This window comes from Siphateles boraxobius, unplaced genomic scaffold (assembly GCF_051911475.1).
Source record: "Siphateles boraxobius isolate OS27281-9 unplaced genomic scaffold, OSU_SipBor_1 100, whole genome shotgun sequence".
Classification (NCBI taxonomy): Eukaryota; Metazoa; Chordata; class Actinopteri; order Cypriniformes; family Leuciscidae; genus Siphateles; species Siphateles boraxobius.
In genome coordinates, this window is record NW_027508701.1 from 1,701,467 (window position 1) to 1,720,627 (window position 19,161).

Consider the following 19,161-nt stretch of genomic DNA (forward strand, 5'->3'; position numbering starts at 1 on the left):
TTTTCCGACTGTGTACTGGAACGGGGTCTACTCGGGTGGAATACAGCATAAGTGTTAGTGGTGTGTGGTGTTTTTCATGCTTTGTATGTGATCATGGCATTTGTGTGTAGAGTTTGGAGAAAAGAATCAATATTTTCAGAAATTGTGAGCAAAATTGTCCCAAACTGTCAAAAACTTGAAATAATCATTTATTAACGCATACTTTGATAAGGACCTAATACAATATACATTGTTTAATATACATTGGTTTGTTCGGGAAATGTACACTAATGGAAAACCTACACATACCGGCAATGAAGGAAGTTTTTGACAGGAGTGTACTGGTTTAGGGTTTGAGCATCCAGATTTCGGCTGATCTCCACATTCTCTCCTGCCAGGAGTCTCATGACAGCCTGATTTTCATCCTCAAAGACCTGCCACTGCAGAGATGCTACCAACAACAGCAGGCAGTCATCTGATCAAAAATAAATTAGAAAATGAGAGTGATACACGCATTTCTCTTGCAATATATGTTAATTCAATGTGGTGTGATGAAGTAAGTTACAAAGGATGAAGGTGGGGTCGGGACTCATGGCGTAGTCTGGTAGATACAGCCACTTTATCTGATTAGAGCTCAACGCCAGAGATGACTTCCTCCAGGGATAATCTAGCACAGAGTGATAGTGTTTCCTTAGGACACATGATTTTTGGATATTGTGCTTTATAAAAAAGTACTTTTGAATCTAAAATGATCCTGGTCCTATTCTTGTACTTCCTCAAGCACTGCTCTTACCTAAAACTCTTGATTTGACTCATTAGCTCATTAACAGAGACTCATTTTTTTTGTAATTGGATCCAATTTTCTCTTTTTCTAAATTGTACTTCTGCTCCAGCTTAACCCAACCACTGGAGTTGCACAAGCTGAGATAAAATGAGGAGGGTTGTGTCAGGAACGGCATCAGGTGTAAAACCAGACTTCCATCATAAACCAGACTCCCATACCAGATCAGTCGAGGAACGGGTCACCAACGACCGCCACCAGAACTGTTGACCAGCAAGCTGACCAGCACCCACTATGCTACAGTTGGGCAAAGGAGGAGGAGAGGTGAAGGTGTGTCCAAAGACAGAGGGATAAAGGAAGGGTAAGAAGGGTAAGGGAGGTGTAGAGGTGAGAGTCAGAACATTAAATGTTAGGTAAACTGTGACTGGTAAAGAAAGAGAGCTGGCTGATATGATGGAATCGAGAAAAGAAGTATGTGTATACAAAAGACAAGACAGTGAAAGGGGAGTAAGGCCAGGAGCATTTACCATGGTGGGGATGGAAAGAGAAATGGTGAATTGGAGGTGAAGTGTCTGACAGAATGATGCATGTGAAGCTGGAAATTGAAGGGGTGATGATAAATGTCACCAGTGCATGTGGAACGTGAGATGAATGAGAAAAAAATATCTTTGTACTAAGATGGATGAAGTGGTGGAGAGATTACCTATAAGGAAGAAAGAGTGGTGATTGGAGCAGACTTCAATGGGCATGTTGGTGAAGGTAGGTATGGTGTCATGGAAAGGAATGTAAAAGAGCAGATGTTGGTAGATTTAGCAAAAAGTATGGAAATGGCAGTGGTGAATGCATCTTTTAAGAATGAGAAGCACAGGGTGATGTATAACATTTGAGGTAGGTGCACACAGGTGGACAACAGCCATGGCCAAAAGTATTGGCAGTGAAAAATGCGCTGTGGCGAACAGGACAGCCGAGGGACGTGAGAGAACGGCGCGAGGCCGGTGGTGCGATTGCTAATGAGCAACACCTGTGAAGCACACCGGTCTCGCATCTCTCACGGAGGAGCGGAAGCATAAAGGAGGAGCGACGACGTTGATGATCGAGAGAGGAACAGGCCTGTGTTTTAGTTGAGTTTTGGTTTTTGTATTTGTGTTTTATTTTAGCCAGCAGTCGTCCGCGAGGGGCTGCTGGCGGTATTTTAGTTTGTTTGGTTTATTTTAAATAAAGATTATTTTGATTGTTCGCCGGTTCCCGCCTCCTTCTTCCCTGAACATTGCTACATGCGCATTGTCCTGCAAGTGGTGATATTGTGTTGTGAAGCTGGATGGAGTATATTGACGAGCTGATAAATGTAGAAGATGACAGAGATAGAAGGTGGGATGATGTATACATCAAAAAGTGCAGGGGTTTAGTAAGGATGAGGTGAGGGCAGTGGAAAAGCTTTGGAGCTTTTGATGGAGATGTTTAGGAGATATGGTTGTCCAGTTTTTAACCAGATTGTTCAGTAAAATCTTGAAAAGTGAGAGGATGCCAGAAGCCAGAGCTGGTGTAACTACAGGGGCTTGAAGTGTATCCGCCACATCATGAAGTTATGGGAAAGAGTAGTGGAAGCTAGACTGAGAGAAGAGGTCATGATCTGCAAACCGCAATGTGGGTTAATTCCAGGAAAGAACATGCGAAATTTGCTTTGAGAGTGTTGATGAAAAATAGAGAAGGCCAGAAAAAGTTGCATTGTGTGTTGTGCATCTAGAGAAAGTGTATGTCAGGGTCCCAAGAGAAGAATTTTGGCACTGAATGAAGAATTCAGGAGTGGTAGAGAATTACAGTACGTAAGAGTGGTGTACGATATGTATAAGGGCAGTGTGACAACAGTGAGGTATGCAGGAGGAATGACAGACTGGTTCAAGGTAAAGTTGGGATTGCATCAATTATCGGCGCAGTCTTGTTTGCAATGGAGATGGAAAGGCTGACAGATGAGATAAGACAGAAACCCTATGGCCTGTGATGTTCACAGAGGACATTGCGATCTGTAGTGAGAGTATAGACCAGAGTGAAATGAGCTTAAAGAGGTGTAGATATGCACTGGAGAGAAGGGGAGGGTGAATCAGAGATAGGGCTGATTTATTTTAGAATTACATAAAGGTTCATTTCTTGCATTGTAAAATAAACCTTGCATTGACTTCACATCTCTGTCTCCTAATCTAAAATAATATAATAATCTAAAAAAATCTAATCAAAAAGGAACCAGCCGGGTCCTTTATATTGTGACCATTTTCTTGTGTGTGTTCATTTGGTATTTTTCGTGGTTGGTAATATCATCCAAGTGGCTTTTGTTATTCATACTGTAATTGCCCTTAGCTAAAGGTTACATCCTCATCAGATTGGTAATTGGAAAGTGTCCTCTTCTCATGTGTCATTTTGCCCGTTTCTCACAGTTACACATTTAACACATCTGACACTTTTATCAGTAAGGAAAATTAAAAATAAGTTAAAATGAGGCAAGCAACTATATTATTATTATTATTAGCTGACTTTTGAGTTATTATTAGCTGGTTTTGTAGTGAAACAGCTGTTTATACTTTCACAATGTACATTTGTTTATCTGTTAATTAACTCCCTGAACATTAAAATTCTCTGCAACATACCTGCAAATAAATGTATCCCTTTCTTACAAGTTAACTTTGCAGTAGTAAATGTTGAGTAACTGACCGATGCAGAGCGCTGGTGGTAGGCCAATGCACAGCAGGTACTGCAGGACCATGAAACTTGCGATGAAGCAGCAGTATTTTGGCCACACTTCTCCTATGGCCTTCCTACGACGACGTGCCAGAACAGCCATTAGAGCGAAAGAGTGCAGAAGCGCACAGACATCCATCCGTTGGCCAATGACATTTACTGCTACCACAATACACACCTGATACATAAAATAATGTGGAAAATATAGTACATTTTTTTAGAAGCTAATGCTAGTTTGAAAGCTAGTCAGCAGAAGCTGGAACATAAAATACTGAATAATTATTTTGCTCTAAAAACTGTAATGCAAAATAGATATTGAATCTGTAAAGTTTTTTCAACTTTATAATCTTTCTGAATCTCTTCTAAATAAATGCTAAAGGTTTTAAAGGTTTAAGGTACGTTTAAACTACAGCGATATACTAAAAACGACAACATTGTCAAAATGATCTCCATTCAAGTGTATCCATGAAAACTGCCAGGCCAGTAGTTGGCAAGATCTCTTTGTAAAGAAACATGACGTGCCTATAGACTGAACACATAATACACATGCGCACATTGTCATCCTTTTCACAAATTCGCTTTTATGTAGTTTATACGGAAACAATATCTTTTAAAAAACAGTTCCCCTTCAGGGACTACCGCTGCGTGTAATCGCAGTGGGAACGCCCTCCAGCGTAACGCGTCTGAAGCATGAATGAAATCAGTCAATGGAGGGATGGAGCGTCAAAGCGAGTGACGTCATCGACCAGGAATCTATAAATATCCCCTGAGCACACAATACGCCAGCTTTTTGTTACTTAAGGAGGTCTGTGTGTGTCTGAAATCTAGCGATTGTGTTTGTCTGTTTAGACAGGAGTTTCTCACTATATATATATATATATATATATATATATATATATATATATATATATACATATATATAAACCAATATGAGTGTCAAAGTGACGAGCGAGCAATATAGAAAGTGTGTTTCCCCCTGTACACGATACATCACGGGTGGGGATACACATCAGCTGTGTGTTGCTTGTTTGGGATTGCAGCATGCCCAGTCGGCTCTCGAGGGGGTCGATTGTGAGCATTGCGAGCGTTTTCCCTTGAGAACTCTGCGCTTGCGGCGATCGATCTTCGAGGAGAGTGGTTTGCTGCGAGCTCCCCGAGGCTCGGGTCCCGCTTCTGTTGAGGCAGAGCGACGGCGCTTGTCTTGGGGCTCTCAGATGGATCTCACTGGCGACGTTGAGACGGGCTCCGCCCTATCTCAGGTATCTCCAGCGAGATCTAGTGCCTCTCACCCAGCTCTGGAAGCACGCGCTGCGGCGGTTACTTCTGCCCGGGTCGAGGCACATGATGTCGAACTTAGATTATCCAGTTCTGAGGAGCTTGATGTCGAAAGATTTGCATCAGAAGAAACTGACTCGTCACTCCAGCATACTGTTGAAGAGGGGCTGATACATGTGTTATCTCGGGCTGTTCATCAAAGCTCAGCATCGAGTGGCCAACTGATAGGCAGGAGTCTAGAAATAAAAGCAAATTAGATGATAGACTTCTGTCTGCACGTCCTCAGCCTTCTCGCCGGTGCTTACCATTCTTCCCAGATCTTCACTCTGAGGTTTCAAAGACCTGGGTTAGACCTGTTTCAAATAGAATTTATACTAACCAGTCTAATGCTTATGGAAACATTTTTGGTGCAAAAGCTTCAGGGTACGTGACCATGCCGAAGGCAGAGGAGACGCTCGCTAGCTATCTCTCTCCTGCTTCGTCATCTTCACTTAAAGCACCGGCTCTGCCCTCTAAGCCACTAAAAAATACTTCTGTGTTAGTGGGGAAGGCTTACTCGGCAGCGGGTCAGGCGGCTGCATGTATAACCACTATGGCCATTATGCAGGCTTATCAGGCTGACCTGCTTAACCTGTTAACCGTTTCCAGAGCGTCGGCGCACTGAAGCGTTTTTTTTTTTTATTTAGTTCAAATTTACTATCAGATTTAATGTTATACCTTGACAAACTATACATCATTAAAAAGATATAATACTCAAGATTCAGTATTTGACCACTATTGTATGCTGAGAAACTTATAGTGACAGTTATGTCTTAATTTGTGTCAGGAGTTATGAAATGAAAAAATGAGTCGATACCTTTAATATGAATTATGAGCGTCAGCTGGTCCATTCATAAAAAACACTCCAAGCTGTCGTCATGACAGCGATTCGCAAAACATCGTCCCTCAGGGCTTTAGCTCAAAAATGTGCAGACTTGGAGAAATATTGATATATTCTCATAGATTCACATCATATTTCTATAGACAGGAATAATATTTGTTGAATTTATACCCAAATGCGTCGATGTAATCATTATGATCGCTTCTTACTGAGATGTGCTGTGTTTTCAATTCATACCAATAGCCTGAGGGCGCTATATGCACAATAACAGTCCATATATGGATCACGAAGAAGACCCATAGTCATGTGACATTCCAGGACGTCACTGATACAGAAAGTAGCTGACAGAGATCGCTGTAACATGCAGATAAAGATGTTTTGAAGACAATAAACATGATTGCAATGATATTTGAGTTACCTGTGTTCTTCAAGCCATGCCAGGTATTTCATAATAATAGATTATATTTATAATGCAATGCTAATCGATATAGATTTCATCATCGTGCAGAACACTATAAATAATAAATTTTCTGTCGGATTTTTTTTTATCTGAAGCCAAATTAGATCACAGAAGATTATTTAAAACACTCGACTTGCGTTATAAAGTAAGTTTGGAGCACAAACATGGTTTCAATCTCATAAATGGTCGTGTATTGATGGTGTGCTAAGCTAACATGCTAGCTAGCCCAGGTGCACCTGCCACCAGCAGTTATTGTTTTATGATTTTTTTCTAAATAGGAATGCTTACTGAAATGTTTCAGTGCATTTGATACCAGTTTCAAATATTTAGTGAGAACTTTGATAAAAGAAATTTGGGTTTGAAACCCTATGAATAGCCTGTGAATAGCCAGTCGTTAGTAGCTATAATGCAGACAAAAGAAATGCATATTTAGAGCCATAACCAGTCTGGAGAGGTGTAAATGTGTGCAGGGAGAGACTGACTCTGAATGGGGCTCGTTTGCACCACAAAATAATAGAGACAATAGACTGATTAGATGACTCAGAAGATGACTAAACATCCGTTTGCATTTTAGAGTCTAATCAAAATAAAGTAATTTGACATGATCTTGAAAAACATTTAACTAAATACAGAGTTTTAGACTTATCATTTTCAGATTTTAAATATAAAATGGTCACACATATGGCTTTAGCTGCAGTGCATTTCTAGATTCCTCCAGGGCCAACTTCAATTTTATTTTTATGAAGATGTTTCATAAAAGTAAATTTCTAATAACTTTGCAAAACTTTGAAGCTATTTAAACATTTTTTTTTCATTATGACAATAATTATTTCTACATTTACAATAAACTACTAGGTGTCAGCTTTCAAATGAGATCATACTTGTGCTTTTAGTGCAAAGGGTTCATGAACTGTATCTGTTTAAGTTTGGGTATGCCATTTCTGGGGATTTTTCAAAAGTGGCCTTGAAGGTTAACAGGTTAAAGATGCTTGTGAGGGGGGTGAAATTTCTGTGGATATGATTAATGAGCTCAGGCAGACTGCTGATCTCACTCTCCGGGCCACCAAGGAGACCGCTAAATCTATCGGCCGGTCTATGGCAGCCATGGTGGCCACAGAGAGACACTTGCGGTTGAGTCAGACCTCTATGAAGGAGAAAGATAAGACTCTCCTTTTAAATGCTCCAGTTTCGCCTCCGGGCCTCTTCGGTGACGCTCTTCACTCTGTCACGGAGAGGTTCCAGGAAGAGAAGAAACAGGCGGCTGCTTTTCAGAAATGTATGCCCCTTAAAGTGCGTGTCGCTGGGGCTGCTGAGCGAGGGCAGTCCCAGCCGCCGAGTACTTCGAAAAGAGCGCAGCAGAAATGTGAAATGAGTGTCGCGTCTCGTGCCCCCCCGCAGAGAAACTGGAGGGACGATGCGGGGCGCTCTCCGGCGCGACCTTCTCGGGGTAGGGCTGATCTGAGGACAGTCATTATCGCAAAGAAGGCCGCGTCGAAAAAATTCTGAGGGTGGTCCCCATCGTGGAAGACTTGAGTTCACTGCACAAAAACACGGTGCCCTGTCTTTCCCGATGCCCTCAGGGGTCTGCTCTACTAACCCTGCCTATACAGGGCGTAGAGAGACTCGGCGAGCGATTTCCCGAGGGACGCTTGCCCCCTCCGAGGAGGGTTGTGGAGTGCCCAGATCAGCTGTTCCCTGCCCGTACGTTACAGGGCGCTGTGTCTGTCACTCAGGATGTTCATCCAGAGGCCAGCGTCGAGAGGCTGGTCCCCTTAGTAGAGTTCCTAGCGAAAGGAGCTATAGAGCGGGTTCCTCCCGCCAGCAGGGAGTTAGGATACTACAGCCGGTACTTCATCCTTCCGAAAAAAGATGGAGGGCTGCGTCCCTTTCTAGATCTGCGTCTCTTAAATACAAGCAGATCGTGTCAAATCAGATCCGAGGACTGGTTCGTCACGATAGATCTAAAGGACGCTTACTTCCACGTATCTATCCTCCCTCAACACAGGAAGTTTCTGAGGTTCGCTTTCGGGGGCGAAGCTTACCAATATCGGGTTCTTCCGTTCGGCCTAGCACTGTCACCCCGCACGTTCACGAAGTGTATGGATGCGGCTATAGCCCCGCTGAGGCTGCAGGGCATCCGTATTCTGTACTATATAGACGATTGGTTAATTCTAGCTCAATCAGAACAACAGGCGGTTCGGCATCGAGATGTCGTTCTTGCTCACATCAAGAGGTTGGGGTTGAGGCGCAACGCCTAGAAGAGTGTTCTTTCTCCATTACAGAGAACCACTTTTCTCGGTGCAGTGTGGGATTCGACGACGATGCAGGCACAGTTGTCACCTGCTCGTGTTGCTTCGATTCTCGCCGCAGTAGATCAGGTCAAGCTAGACCAGTCATCCACTGAAAAACAGTTCCAGAGACTGTTAGGTCTCATGGCAGCTGCGTCCAATGTGATACCTTTTGGCCTCCTGCACATGAGACCGTTACAGTGGTGGCTCAGAACCAGGGGATTCTCCCCGAGGGGAAATCCGCTTCGCATGATCATGAGTTCGCGACGGTGTCATTGCGCCCTGGTTATGTGGAAAGATCCTCGGTTTCTGTCCCAAGGCCCTGTGTTGGGAGCTCCTTGTCGTCGCATTATGCTAACGACAGATGCCTCTCTCACGGGGTGGGGGGCGATCATGAGTGGTCGCCCAGCTCAGGGTCTGTGGGAGGACCATCACCGTCTATGGCACATAAATTGTCTAGATATGTTGGCAGTGTTTCAGGCACTGAAACATTTCCTCCCAGACCTAAGGGGCCACCATGTTCTTGTCCGGTCAGACAACACATCGGTGGTCTCTTATATCAACCATCAGGGGGGTCTGCGTTCTCGCCCACTTTACAAACTGGCACGTCAGATCCTTCTATGGTCCCAGGGGAAAATTCTTTCTCTGAGAGCTATTTATCTCCCGGGGTATTTAAATCAGGGGGCAGACATCCTGTCGAGGAAGGGGCCGAGGCCCGGGGAATGGAGTCTTCACCCCGAGGTGGTGGAGCTCCTATGGGAGTATTTCGGTCGTGCCGAGGTAGACCTATTTGCTTCCTGAGAGACATCACACTGTCCACTGTGGTTCTCTCTCAGCCTGCCAGCCCCACTGGGGTTGGACGCGATGGTACATCTGTGGCCGAGGTCACGTTTGTACGCTTTTCCCCCGATCGCTCTGCTCCCGGGAGTTCTGGAGAGGGTTCGCCGGGACGGGCTCAGTCTTCTGTTAATAGCCCCGTTCTGGCCGGCCCGAGTATGGTCTGCGGACCTAGTGTCTCTCCTCGACGGCTCTCCCCTGGAGATACCGATCAGGAGAGATCTACTCTCTCAGCCGATTGGGTCGATCCTTCACCCCGCCCAGAACTATGGAGGCTGTGGGCTTGGCCTCTGAGGGGGCCCAGCTCATAGATTCTGGTCTCTCGACTAAGGTCGTTGAGACCATCCTCCAATCCAGAGCTCCCACCACGAGGAAGTTATATGCCGCGAGGTGGAAACTTTTCACCTCTTGGTGTGGAGAGCGCCAGCAGGACCCAGTTAACTGCCCGGTTGGTACAGTGCTGGTTTTCCTGCAGGACCGTCTCTCCACAGAGTTATCCCACTCCACACTGAAGGTGTACGTGGCGGCCTTAGCTGCTTACCACGCCCCTTCGAGCGGAGGTTCTCTCGGGAGACACCCACTTATATCTCGCTTCCTTCGTGGCGCCTTGAGGCTGAGGCCTGCAGTTCGCACGAGGGTACCAGCTTGGGATCTGGCCATCGTCTTAGAAGGTCTCTCCCTAGCTCCTTTCGAGCCCATCGAGGAAGTATCGGGAAAGTTTCTTACACTAAAGACTATCCTTCTTCTCGCTATCTCATCTCTAAAAAGAATTGGAGATATTCAAGCACTTTCGGTGGCTCCCTCGTTCCTGGAATTTGCTCCTGGTATGGTTAAGGCCTTTCTCTGTCCGAGACCAGGTTATGTTCCTAAGGTGCCAACTACTATTGTTAGACCTATAGTTCTGCAGGCTTTCTGTCCTCCACCTTTTCTGACGTCAGACCAGAAGAAACTTAATTTGCTGTGCCCCGTTAGGGCTTTAGATGCTTATGTCCACAGAGCTGCCCTGTGGAGGAGATCGGAAACTTTTTGTCTGTTTTGGGTCACCTAAGAAAGGGTGTCCGGCAACTAAGCAAAGGATGAGCAAGTGGGTGGTCGAGGCCATCTCGCTTGCTTACGGTTCGGCCCATCAGCCTTCACCTTTGGCTATAAGGGTTCATTCCACCAGGAGTATGGCTGCCTCTAGAGCTCTTCTTTCAGGAGCTTCTCTTCAGGATGTTTGTGATGCGGCAGGCTGGTCCTCACCGCACACTTTCGTTAGATTTTATTCCTTTGATCTTAGCTCCACTCCCGGGGCTCAGGTTCTCTCGTCGGTTTGTGTCTCCTAATGACACACGACGGGGATTTGGTCGTATGGGGATGTGGGTATTGCGTTCCCACTGCGATTACACGCAGCAGTAGTCCCTGAAGGGGAACGTCCCGGGTTACATATGTAACCCTAGTTCCCCGAAGGGACGGACGCTGCGTGTCCTGCCATACTCCCGGCATCCCGTTGGGTCGCTTGCTTCAGTAACTTTAAGCTGGCGTATTGTGTGCTCAGGGGATATTTATAGCTTCCTGGTCGATGACGTCACTCGCTGTGACGCTCCATCTCTCCATTGACTGATTTCATTCATGCTTCAGACGCGTTACGCTGGAGGGCGTTCCCACTGCGATTACACGCAGCGTCCGTCCCTTCGGGGAACTAGGGTTACATACGTAACCCGGGACGTTTTCAGGACCCCAGAATGGCGATGTTGCTTAAATGAATGGCCAAAACGCATAAAAAGTTAGTTTAGTAAGTTTAGTTTAATCTGGCACTTTCTTTAAGTTCAAGGATTTGTATATTTTACTTCAGTTAATGTTCATTTTATTTCAAGTAACAAATTGTTATTTTAGTCAACTATCATAATCTAAATTTAATTTCAGCCTAAATTTGAGATTTGGTAAATTTGGTAAATCAAAATAAATTTCAATCAAATCAAATGTAATGATTTAGGAGTTATTTTCTAGAAGTGAAAGAAAGGTAAGCAACAACCCTTGTTGTTGGGCTTCTTATAGTGACATAAAAAAAACATACACTACAACCAACTTAAAACACTCAAATGATGTCACAAATCACACTATGCTAGTTGAAAGAAAAATAGCTTTTTGCTTGAAATGCAGATAATTTTGTCTAAGCAACTATAAGCTAGTGAATATGTAAGGAAGTTAGTGTCACTATTTTTAGTTGGTTACTCTGATTTATAATTGTTTCATTTGCAGTGCTGTTCGTAAAACATGAAACAGCAAAGAAGAGTCTGTAGTTTACTGCAAATTAACCTAAAAAAACGAAATCATTAGGGGATGCATGAGATGAGAGACATCAAAAGATACAAAAGGTTATGTTGTACTCAAACAAAACTAGTCATCTAATATATGCTATTAAAGTATTGTATACTAACTCTAGGTACCTCCAAACCAAACTTGTAGAAGAAATAGTTGGCAAAATATCTGAGGGAGGCCAGAATGCCGTGGTCCAGATTATGATGTGTCACACCCTGGAATATGGTGCGGTTGTATGTTGCTTTAAGGCCATTTTGAAGACGGTGATGCAGCTGGTGGCGATGGACAGTCACATCAAACACAAGGAGGCCTAAAATTAACAGGTGATTCTATTGGAATCACCAAAAAAAAAAAAAAAAAATATTATTCTTCAGTCTGCATATATAGACAATTTAGTTAAAGTCAACATGAAGTGCCATTGATAACAGATTTATATTCTGTAGTGTGACATTTCTGGGTGAAACAGGATATGCTAGGATATAATACCCTTAGATCAGCAATATGAATCATTAAAAATGGTAATGCTTTTTCATTTGGGTTTTTTGAAAAATGTATTCCAAAAAAAGAACGTAATTCATTAATATTATTATAAAAAATGCATAGTGGAATACCCAGAGACAGGGCAGGATGCGATCCCCACACTTCCTCAGTCCGCCGACCCACATGGCCGGATCTACTGGAGCCACGTACAGAACTGAACTCCTCAACAGCTCTGCTCTGTTACCAGCTGGCCAACTCTCATTAGATGATGACAGGCCCTTTGGGAAGGTTGGAATATTAAAGAACTTCGAAATAAAAATTTGGACATTTAAAAGAACACAAAATATATAGATCCTATATTGTTTAACTTTTTATCTTTTGGTTACTGTAATAGTTACTGCATGAAAAGTGATCTGTCTATCCCAAATAATGCCAAGCAAAAAGCCAGTAATGAATACCAGTATTTAGGGATGAATACTGGGCATTCTCTCCTAAATGGATTTTATATTATTATTATTTCATTATCATACATTTCTGAGACGGAAACACATTTCTATTGTAATACTGCATTGTTAAATAAAAACTAATATTTAATTCATATTATCCACCGCTTATCCTGGACTGGGTCACGGTGGCAGCAGTCTAAGTAAGCATGCCCATTTGTCCTTTTCCCTGGCCACTTCATCCATCCTGGAGGATCCCAAAGCAATCCCTCCATTATGTTCTGGGTCTGCCCTGGGGTCTCGTCCCAGTTGGACATGCCCAGAACACCTCGACAGAGATCCTAAGCAGTTCCCGAACCACCACAACTGGCTCCTTTCCATGCGGAGGAGCTGTGGCTCTTCAGGATGTCTGAGCTTCGCACTGCCTCTCAGGGTCAGAGAAACCCTGCAGAGAAAACTAATTTTGGACCCACAATCTCATTCTTTCGGTCACTACCTAGAGCTTGTGATTATTGATGAGGTTTGGATCATATATCGATTGGTAAATTGAAAGCTTTGCCTTCAGGCCTAGCTCTTTCTTCACCACGACAGTCTGGTACATGACCGCATTACTGCTGCCACCGAACTTATCAATCTCATGCTCTGATCTAGCCTCACTCGTGAACAAGACCCTGAGGTACTTGAACTCCTCTACTTGGGGAAGCAACGCACTCGTTGAAGTCGCCCTGCAGATCTATGGGCCCCACCCAGGCCCCACCCACGCCCCACCCAGGACCCACCCAGGACCCACCCACGCCCCACCCAGGACCCACCCAGGACCTCCAAGAAGGCCTGATACTCCGAACTGTGGTTCGGTGCATAAACACACAGTCAGAGCCAGAGCACAGTGAATATTTCATAACTATTTTTTTTTAATATATACTTTACACTACAGTAGTAACATTTCTTCAGTTGCAAGGAGTTAAAGTGATAGTTCCCCCCCAAAAATTTAAATTATATAATCACAACAATCAACATAGATACATACACTTAAACACGGAAGCTTGTGTGTGCGTCAAACAAACCTCACTGGCTTGCACAAGTTTTTGTGGTAACAATGTGCATATGTATGTGTTTAAAGCCGAAATTAAACATTGCATTTTTTTCCGTGCTTTGGTTCATCATGAAACTATGGTTAGACTATGGCGAAAACAGATTAGACTATGGTGAGCTGCCACACTGTGTGTGTGTGTGTGTGTGTGTGTGTGTGTGTGTGTGTGTGTGTGTGTGTGTGTGTGTGTGTGTGTGTGTGTGTGTGTGTGTGTGTGTGTGTGTGTGTGTGTGTGTGTGTAAGAATTGCTGGTGCATTAGTAATATAACAGTAAAATAATGTTTCCAAGTCAGCAGTCACATAAATAATACTTACAGCTGTGCAGTTTGAAGAATATTCAGATGGTTTGATACTTTTTAGCTGGTACATCATTTTACACACAACCATCACACAGGCCCAAACAGAAGACACATTGAAGGCCAAAGGCCGCAGTCTCGGATATGGCAGAGCAAAAGTCCAAAACACCAAAAACAAAAAGTTCATCAGCGATACCTGAAATACAAAAAGCATGTAGGGTGTAAGTAACAGTGTATAGGTGCTAGTTGAGCTTGACTGCATGTCCAACTAATCTAATGTAAGGTTTGTGTAGGGTGTACCCTGGTTTATGTCTTACCTCCTGCACGCAAACCCAGATGATGCCTGTCGAGACTAGTTTGAAGCTGTGGAGCTCCAGTATTCTCCAGCACACCTCCTGACCTCTCCATAACAACAGAACAGCACGCAGGATCAACTCATGCACCCTGTCCACCACCACCAACAACTGGTTCACTGCGTCCCCTACAAAACATGCACACATTCTGCTTATTTCAATATATTGCATTACGTAATTTTTTTCTGTCTTAAGGTCCTTGCACACTGAGTCCGACATTTTCGTATTCGTTTTTTCGTATTCGTAGTCCATGGCTCTAAATTGCAAAACACCTCCCAAAGTGCTTCCTACGGATGCGAAAATGCAGAAAATCAAAATCGATCTAAATTTTTTTATGACGGACAAAAGTTTTGGACGCAGTGTGCAAATGTGATTGACACAACGTGAGGTCGTATTTATTTTTTAAAGTTGCAAAAATGTCGGACTCTTTATAGAGCATGCCTTGTAAATAGAGCGCTATTATTACGGATAGTCCAAGTGATATGTGCCACGGGTGGTTGCAGGAAGACAGAACAAGATGAAGGTATCTTTTCAACACAAACGTTTGATGATGACGATGATGATGATGATGATGATGATGATGATGATGATAATCAAAAATACTGGACAGCAGAACAGGCAGCAACACACACTATTTACAACGGAGATCGGACAAAGACTGACTGAACAGACGGCAAGGGCGGATTAACCATATGGGCAACTGGGAGAGTGCCCAGGGGCATCAAGACTCCAGGGGGCACCAACTAACCAGCGTTTTTTTTTTTTTTTATCATTGGTGAATTTTTTTTGTTTATTATTATTATTATTATTATTATTATTATTATTAAATCAAATGCTTGACCAACAAACAATCGATACAAAATTCCAATTCTATAACTTTACGTAAGCACGTAAAAGCTCCAAAAACAATGATATAATGGACAAGCGGCAGCAACTAAGTGGCAGTGCCAAACAAAAGTTAAAACAAGAGAAAAAAAGAATTCATTTAGCTACTTTACAAAAAATTCCACAAATATATAGTTTCTTTAGTCGCGCTGGCGCCAACACCGAGTATGAGCAGAAAGCTAGCGGGACTAACGATAACACTAATGTTAGCTCTGCTGAACAGCACCAGTGAAGACACCACTGATCAAAGAAGCAACCGTGCACCTGATGAGCCTCAGCAACCAGAGGAGACTGTCGACCAACGGCTAGACTCGAGCTCCACCCAGGCGGAGGAGGATGATGAAAGCATCGGTACATATGTCACAGGTCGGGGTGAGCGCCAGCTGGCCACCCACCCCTAAACTGAAACACCGCCCCGAGGAGCAGACCGTGGAAACACATGAGGCAGACAAGAAGTTAAAATAAATAACAATGTCTCTTTCTTGGATTATAAAAAGTCTTAAAAAGTTGGCTCCGTGGTTCTTTCCTGGCGACAGAGACAGCTCAATGGTTACTCCATTCCTGTCGACAGAGACTGAACATCAGAGGATCAGTAACAGCTCATAGCTTCTCATTCGCTCATCGGCTCAATGGTTCCTCCAGCTCTGAACTTCAGAGGATCAGTAACAGCTCATCGTTTCTCATTCTCAGTAGCACTCGCTACTGGTCTTCCTGTTTCCGGGTCGAGTACGCTGTGCGCGTCTGTGCTGCCGCTTCGCACCTGGATTGTTTGTATGTTTTGGTCCTGTTCCGGTGTTTATTTATTTTTCATCAGGAACTCTCTGTGGATTACTCCGTTTTTCACTATCAATCTCTGACCTGGACTGTTGTCACTGGCTACCTCTGCTTCTGTAAAACATTGAGAACGCTGTGCGTGTCTGTGCAGCTGATTCGCGCCTGGTTGGATTACTCAATTTTTCCACTGTTGAACTCTGAACTGAACTGTTGATAAGTTTGCCATCGGGCTGCTGCGAGCTCTCTACCTTGTTACGTCTCTACCACGCTCGGCTCCTCAGATGGGTGAGTTACCGCTCTCTCTGTCGGTTGCGCTGTTTGTTTACTGCTTACTATCTGGGTGCGTTGCCTCCTATTTAGTCTGCTGTTTTTGGTGAAGTGACATTCAGGGTTTGGCTAACGTGGTTTTTGCTTGTGATTGGCTCTCACTTTTATCAGTTTCAACATGCCTTGGGCAAAAACATTTTTTTCTTTTTTCCTCTGCCTCCTTTCTTGTCTTGCATCCGTGATGGATATTGAATATCTATCATCACAACTCAGGGCCTTGAACTGCCGCCCGCGTCTTGATCCGAGGACGTATGATTACTGTCAGAGACAAGGGCTTCTCCGTCGTTAAAGATACATACACCGTTGCGGCGCACACTCATGAGTACTTTTTGTTCCAAGCCTGATGCTCCACCATGCATCTTGACCAACAATAGAAAATTGTCCATTCCTAGACAATTGCCTGCCGGTCCCACCATTCAGCACCCTCTGATCTATCTCACTGATAGTGCTCAGCAACATACATTTAATTTGAATCTTTTGCATCATCACTTTGCACTTTTGAACTGTCGATCAATTTCGGACAAAGCCCCTTATCTCAATGAAATGATCACTGACAATAAGCTTGACATTTTTCTTCTCACTGAAACTTGGCAAGTTCCTGAAGATTTTCTACAGTTAAATCTACTTAGGCCAGATGGATATAAGTATCTGTCTAGACCTCGACTCCATGGTAAATGGGGTGGTCTCGCTATCATCCACCGTGATAACCTCTGTATCAAGCAACTTGACTTTCACGAAACCAATACATTTGAATACATGGTTTTGAAGGCTGACTCTCTCATAATTATCCTGCTCTATCGACCTCCTAAGGTCCTGTCCAACTTCTTCTCTGAACTCAGGTAACTGTTGACCCTCGCCTGCTCATTGTCATTTCCCATTCTACTGCTTGGTGACTTTAATATTCATGTTGAAGTTGCCTGCTATAACACCAATCAGTTACTTTCTATCTTCGAATGTTTTAATCTTACTCAGCATGTAAATTTTCCAACTCATACGCGTGGTCATACCCTTGATTTGATCTGTACATCAAGAGCCAATATCTCTACCATCTCTTCTACTGACACTGGCATTTCTGATCATAAATTTCTTGATTTTAGTTTCAGCTTGCCTATGCGTAACAAATGTTCAACAACTGTTATATCCTACCGCAATCTCAAAGCTGTTGATACTGAATTATTGTGTACCTCCATTGCTTCTTCTAATCTATCTGATGTCTTTGATATCTCTTCTCCCTCCCTGATATTATCTAACTATCACTCCATAATCTCGGATATCTCAGATAAGCACGCTCCTGTTAAGACCAGAAGTGACCCTTCCACACATTCTTCTCCTTGGTACACTCCTGAACTCCGTATCTTAAAGACCACTACTAGACGGCTTGAGCGTCACTACAGAAAAACTGGCCTGACTGTTCACTATTTAGCTTTTATTGAACATCTTAAACATTACAAATCTGCCCTGAATTGGCTCGTTCTAGTTTTGTATCTGCCACAATTAATAAATCAAGTATCAGACCAAAAGCATTATTTAACACAATAAACAAACTCACCAAACCTCCAACTCCTGTTACTCTAGCTTCTGATGAACTCTGTAGTTCATTCATGACTCACCTGCTAGAAAAGACAGATGCTGTAAACCAGTGCCTCTCTAATGATGCTGCAAATACTAGTTATCTGCCGAACCAATCTGGACAGTGCCTGTCTCACTTTTCTCTGACTACTCCTTTTTCTGTCTCTGAGTTAATCTTGAAATCCAACCCTTCACCTTGTCGTCTTGACCCTGCTCCTACTCCTCTTCTGAAACTCTGCCATTCAGTTATCTCTGCACCTATTTCTCACTTCATCAATGCATCTCTTACCTCTGCTTCATTCCCTCTGCCACTTAAAACTGCTGCTGTTACCCCTGTTCTCAAAAAAAAAAAAACCTTGATCTCTCAGTATTATCCAACTATCGTCCTATTTCAAATCTACGCTTCATAGCTAAATTACTAGAAAGTACTGTTGCCTCCTAGCTTCAGTCTTTTCTAGTTGAAGATAATATTTTTGATCCTCTTCAATCTAGTTTTCTACATAGTACTGAAACTGCACTAGTTAAGGTACTCAATGATCTGCTTCTCTCTGGTGACTCTGGTTCTCTGTCTATGCTCCTGCTGCTGGATCTCAGCTCTGCCTTCGATACTGTCTCCCCTCAACTACTCATTTCTCGCCTTTTGGATGTGGGTATTTCTGGTGCTGCTCTTTCTTGGTTTTCTTCCTATCTCTCTGATAGACAGTTCTACATTTCAGTTCAAGATTTTTGTTCATCTACTGTCCCCCTGAAGCAAGGTGTCCCACAGGGATCCGTTTTAGGGCCATTACTATTCATAATTTATATAATACCTCTTGGTCAGATCCTCCGCCGTCATGGTTTTAATTATCATTTTTACGCTGACGACATTCAATTATATACTACCTGTACATCGACTCTATCTATCTATCACAACTGACAAAATCTCTGCTTGTGTGCATGAAATAAAAGATTGGCTTCATTCAAATTTTTTAAAACTTAACATGGATATAACTGAGATTATTTTTACCGGACCTCCGTCACTCACTAACAAAATTCCTACTAACTTCCCCTGTGAGTTCGCTGGCTCTCACATCAAACCATCTAGTACTGTTAAAAGTCTTGGTGTAATCTTTGACTCCTCTCTATCTTTCCATTCTCACATTAATTCTATCACTAAATCAGCATTCTTTCATCTACGCCGCATTGCTCAGCTCCGTCCCTTCAACAGTATCTCAGACGCTGAAACTGTCATCCATGCATTTATCACATCACGTATCGATTACTGCAATGCACTTTTTTTTGGCCTTCCTGCTAGCTCCATTTCCAAATTGCAATACATTCAAAACTCTGCTGCCAGAATACTCACCCACACCAAGCGTTCTGCACATATCACTCCAATTTTGCATGATCTTCACTGGCTTCCTGTGGCTCACC

At 43.3% G+C, this 19,161-nt stretch overlaps 1 protein-coding gene across 1 annotated transcript in view; it reads right to left on the reverse strand.

Moving 5' to 3' along the window:
- The window catches only part of LOC143747042 (piezo-type mechanosensitive ion channel component 2), a 148,781-nt gene that overhangs the window by 88,509 nt on the left and 41,111 nt on the right, over nucleotides 1-19,161 (reverse strand). Inside the window, 7 exon segments of the mRNA XM_077239493.1 lie at nucleotides 289-454; nucleotides 545-646; nucleotides 3,464-3,668; nucleotides 11,660-11,860; nucleotides 12,143-12,289; nucleotides 13,860-14,036; nucleotides 14,158-14,321. Coding sequence (XP_077095608.1) covers nucleotides 289-454; nucleotides 545-646; nucleotides 3,464-3,668; nucleotides 11,660-11,860; nucleotides 12,143-12,289; nucleotides 13,860-14,036; nucleotides 14,158-14,321 — 1,162 coding nt within the window.